At 37.4% G+C, this 4652-nt stretch overlaps 1 protein-coding gene across 1 annotated transcript; it reads left to right on the top strand.

The window, feature by feature from the left end:
• The first annotated feature begins 1115 nt into the window (after nucleotides 1-1115).
• Nucleotides 1116-2090, top strand: LOC112663658 (olfactory receptor 1094-like). The gene has a single exon (XM_025452729.3). The coding sequence runs from the start codon at nucleotides 1116-1118 to the stop codon at nucleotides 2088-2090; it is 975 nt and encodes a 324-aa protein (XP_025308514.1).
• Nucleotides 2091-4652: the final 2562 nt, after the last annotated feature.

Genomic DNA, 4652 nt, shown 5'->3' with positions numbered 1-4652 from the left:
GAAGTCAATATTTAGCTTCATTACATTTTTTTTTTTTGCTCTATAATTCTCTAAGGATCAAATGAACATTTTTTTTTTGCTTTGAAACCCTCATATTCAAAAAGCTATTTATTCTATGTATTAAGAAAGATTTTCATATGAATCTGGGAGGAATTTTTTGGGGGAAAATAAAGGTGGATTTTTTTTTCCCTTCTAATAATAGTTCTAAGCTGATTTTCCCATTCTCTCCTTGATGTGTGGGTATCTCAGTATAACAAACATGGTGTGTTTCATTTAAGTTATAAGTCAATTGTAGCTCACTGAATTCACCAGTCCTATACACTATAGATTTTCTACTCCTTTATAAATTTTGGTCTATGACACGCAGAGGAAAAACAAGAGTCGCCATGCCAAAATCTGCCATCTAAATATGGTAGATGCAATATTTAATTGTTTCAGGGATGGAGGCTTTTAATCCATTTACTGGTGACTCTGCAACATTTTGTTCATTTGTTATGTGCTTATGTTTCTTCATGCTCCACTGGGTAGGAAACAGTCTGACAGCCTAGAAAAATAGAGCAGTAATAAAACACTATGGTGTGCTTATATAATGATTTTATTGTTTTAGAATTCACTGGTACAATTTTATTATCTATTATCAGGTGATATTTATTTCATAGTAAATATAGAAATTCTATATGCAACCATAACCCAGTAAAGGAATGGCCATGAATCATTTTTCACAGAAATGTATTTCAAAATACACCCAAGAGCTCTGTGAGGATAACGACCATATGTGTAGAGAAAGATCTTGACTTGGTACCAAGTTAAAATTTGAAAAACAATAAAAGTAAAATAAACTATGGAGAGACATGGGAAAACTGGAAATTGAACCACATGAAGTGCCATTGTTTTTCCCATGGTAAATTTAGCCAACAATGAAATGAAGTAACTTGTTTAATCTGTTTGTTCAGGGTAATGCATCCATGAGGACTCTGTTTCTTCATTGCTGCTTATTCCTTCAGTGCCAAAGGTATCCATACATCCTTCTAAGAGACAAATATGAGGATATGACTGAGTAGATTATATTTTCAAAAAAAATATATTGTCTTTAGAATCTATGAGTAGAGACTGAAATGTCAGCAGTGCTGTCAGATTCAGATTTGTGCAGGGTTCAGATGGAAAATGTGACTGAAGTCACCACGTTTATATTGACGGGCTTCACAGATGATTTTAAACTGCAAGTTTTCCTATTTTTACTATTTCTAGCAATCTACCTTTTTACAATGATAGGAAATTTGGGAATGGTTTTATTGGTCCTTGGGGATTCTCGGCTCCACAACCCCATGTATTATTTTCTGAGCGTGTTATCATTCCTGGATGCCTGTTATTCTTCAGCTGTTACTCCAAAAATGTTAGTCAATTTCCTAGCAGAGGATAAAACCATTTCATTCCTTGGATGTGCAGCACAGATGTTTCTCTTTATTTCTTTTGGGACCACAGAATGCTTTATTTTAGCTGCAATGGCATATGATCGCTACGAAGCGATCTACAACCCTCTCCTGTATTCAGTTCGAATGTCACCCAGAGTCTATGTGCCACTCATAATTTCCTGCTATGTATGTGGATTCCTGCATGCTACTTTACACACTGTGGCTACTTTTACTCTATCCTTTTGTGCATCCAATGAAATTAGACATGTCTTTTGTGACATCCCTCCTCTCCTTGCCATTTCTTGTTCTGACACCCACACAAACCAGCTGCTAGTCTTCTACTTTGCGGGATCTATTGAGATATCCACTATTCTGATAGTCCTGGTCTCTTATGGTTTCATTCTGGTGGCCATTATGAGGGTGCATTCTGCTGAAGGGAGGCGGAAAGTCTTTTCTACATGTGGCTCTCACTTAACTGGAGTGTCAATTTTTCATGGTACGGTTCTCTTCATGTATGTGAGACCCAATTCCAGCTATGCTTTGGATCATGATATGATAGTGTCAGTATTTTACACAATTGTGATTCCCATGCTGAATCCTATCATCTATAGTTTGAGGAACAAAGATGTGAAAGATGCAGTGAAAAGGGTATTTGGTAAAAACTGGTTTGCCAATTAAGTATACTTTTCACACTAAACATCCAATTGAAAGAAATTAAGACTGCTGTAATTGTCTTCATATCAAAAAGCTATGATTAAAGTGTTTTGTTTTCATTTATTAGTGTCTTTCTATTCTTCTTGGACATGTTTAAATAAAGATCATAGTCAACTCACTGCTAGTGTGGTTTTCACACAAGCAGAAACTGTGTCATCCATTTGTTTCTGAAACTGAATAAAGAGAAACCAATTTAAAAAGGAGTCAGGAGGCCAGCAGAAGGAGCACTTACACCTACCATGTGTCAGTAAGAGAACCAACAGGAAGAGATGTATCTTATATTCCTAATAGAAGAAGAATTCTTATTTTACTAATTCCAGCAAGAGGAAGGAAGGTTTCCTCCTCCCCTGGCAACAGCCCAGCCAATGAGAGACAGTCACAACCCAGCCAATGCAAAACCACTATACTTTGAACTCTGTTTACTCCAATAGACTTTTTGTTTATAATAGCCTTTCCCAAGTCTCCCCTTCCTCTACAAAAGAGAAACTCCTCTTCTTTGTTGTTTGAACTTGCCAATGTTTTTCCCATAGCTTGCATGGCCCAAATGTAATTCTCTGCTACTTGAATAAACTCATTTTGCCACTAAGATAATTAGCTGTTTTTATTTTTAAGGTTAGCACTTTTTATAAGGCTAACTGTCATATTGGATACAACATCATTTTGAGCTAATTATTCCTCAAAGACCCAATCTCCATATAGAGCTATATTCTGAAGTATTAGGGGAGAAGACTTCATCATACAAATATTGGGTTTATTTACACATACATACTCATGGAGTCACATATGCATTCACTCTTCAGATTAAATTGTAGTACTATCTTTCATCTCCATGTAACTCAAATTGTATAGGCTCCCACAGTTGCAATTATAAATGAACATTATACTCATATCTGACTATCTTGAGCAAATACCACCTCATTCATAGCAAAATCACAACTCACATAATCCCAATTCACTTTTCAAGGAGTCATTTGTATCTGACTTCAGATTGAACACTCTCTTCTAACCTTTAATCTATGCATTGGCAGCAGTCTAATCCCAGCCTGTGATTCTGGGACCACAGATAGTGTGTTCAAGTCCCTGGTGTTCTTACCATGTGTTTTTAAGGATGCATTTCTTCCCTTATGATTATTTTATGCAGGACATGGACATTAAATCCACTTTTACTTCCTCATAGAACACAGAGACCAGGCATTAGCATTAATCAAAATTATACTTAAATTCAAGAATGACAAAAGACAAGCACGATTCGGGGTAAATTACAACCAGCTGGCAGAATTAGGTTGACACAACTAAGCCCCAATCTATTTTTACGGGTTCTCTACAAGCTTGGTACAAACTCAGCTTTGGCTCTGTTTTCTCTCCACCCTGTGATGCCCTTGCAGATGGCAAAGCTCCTCATTGCCCATGCCTAAGAAGCAGGTACAGAAGAGAGTCTTTATCATACACACATTGAGCCCTGCTTTCTCTTTTTAAAAGTAATTAATCATCTATTTATTTATTTGACAGAGAGAGAGCCAGAGAGCAAAAGCAGGGGGAACAGCAGAGGAAGAGGGAGAAACAGGCTCCCCGTTGAGCAGGGAGCCCAATGCAGGGCTCCATCCCAGAATCCCAAGATCATGAACTGAGCCAAAGGCAGACACTTTACTGACTGAGCCACCCAAGCTCCCCTAAGCCCTGCTTTCAACAGGCCTTATTTGCATTGCAAGGATAGATCTCCTTCAAAGTTAATTATAGGCATACAACAGAGACTTTGCAGGTTTAGTTCCAGACCACCGTAATGAAGTAAATATCACAATTAAGCAAGTCAAATGAATTTTGGGGGAGGTTTCCAGTGCATATAAAAGTTATGTTTACACTATACTGTAGCTTAAGTGTGCCAAAACATTATGTTTTTTAAAAATGTTCATACTTCAAGTTAAAAACACTATATTGCTAAAAACAAAAAACAAAAAACAAAAACAAACAAAAACAAAAAAAAAAACGCTATCATCTCAACTTCCAACAAGTTATAATCCTTTTGCTGGGGGTGGGGGGGTCTTGTCACAGTGTTGATGGCTGCTGACAGATCAGGGTGGTGGCTGATGAAGATGGGGGCAGCTGTGGCAATTTCTTAAAATAGGACAACAGTAACGTTTATTGCATTGATCGACTCTTCCTTTCATGAAAGATATCCCTGTAGCACGTGATGCTCTTTGGTAGAAGGCTGTTTCATCTATAGTGAAAATCTGTTGTTTAGTGAGGCCACCTTCATTAATATCTTAGCTAGATCTTGTGGATAACTTGCTGCAACTTCCCTATCAGCACTTGCTGCTCCATCTTGCACTTTGATGTTATGGAGACATTTTCTTTCTTAAACCTCCTGACTTCTACTGGCTTCAGAGTTTTCTTCTGCATCTTCACCTCTCTCAGCCTTTATGGAATTGAAGGGAGTTGTCCATTGCTCTGGATTAGGCTTTGGATTACAGGAATGCTGTGGCTAGTTTGATCTCCTATCCACACAACTAAGACTTTCTCCATATTGAC

The sequence above is a fragment of the Canis lupus genome, chromosome 18 (genome assembly GCF_003254725.2).
Source record: "Canis lupus dingo isolate Sandy chromosome 18, ASM325472v2, whole genome shotgun sequence".
In the NCBI taxonomy this organism is placed as follows: domain Eukaryota; kingdom Metazoa; phylum Chordata; class Mammalia; order Carnivora; family Canidae; genus Canis; species Canis lupus.
Note: the sequence above shows the minus strand (reverse complement) of the source record. Positions and strands in the feature narration are given on the sequence as shown.

What these genes read in the sequence shown, in the direction of transcription:
- LOC112663658 (XM_025452729.3), top strand. Translation starts at nt 1,116, where the DNA reads ATGTCAGCAGTGCTGTCAGATTCAGATTTGTGCAGGGTTCAGATGGAA.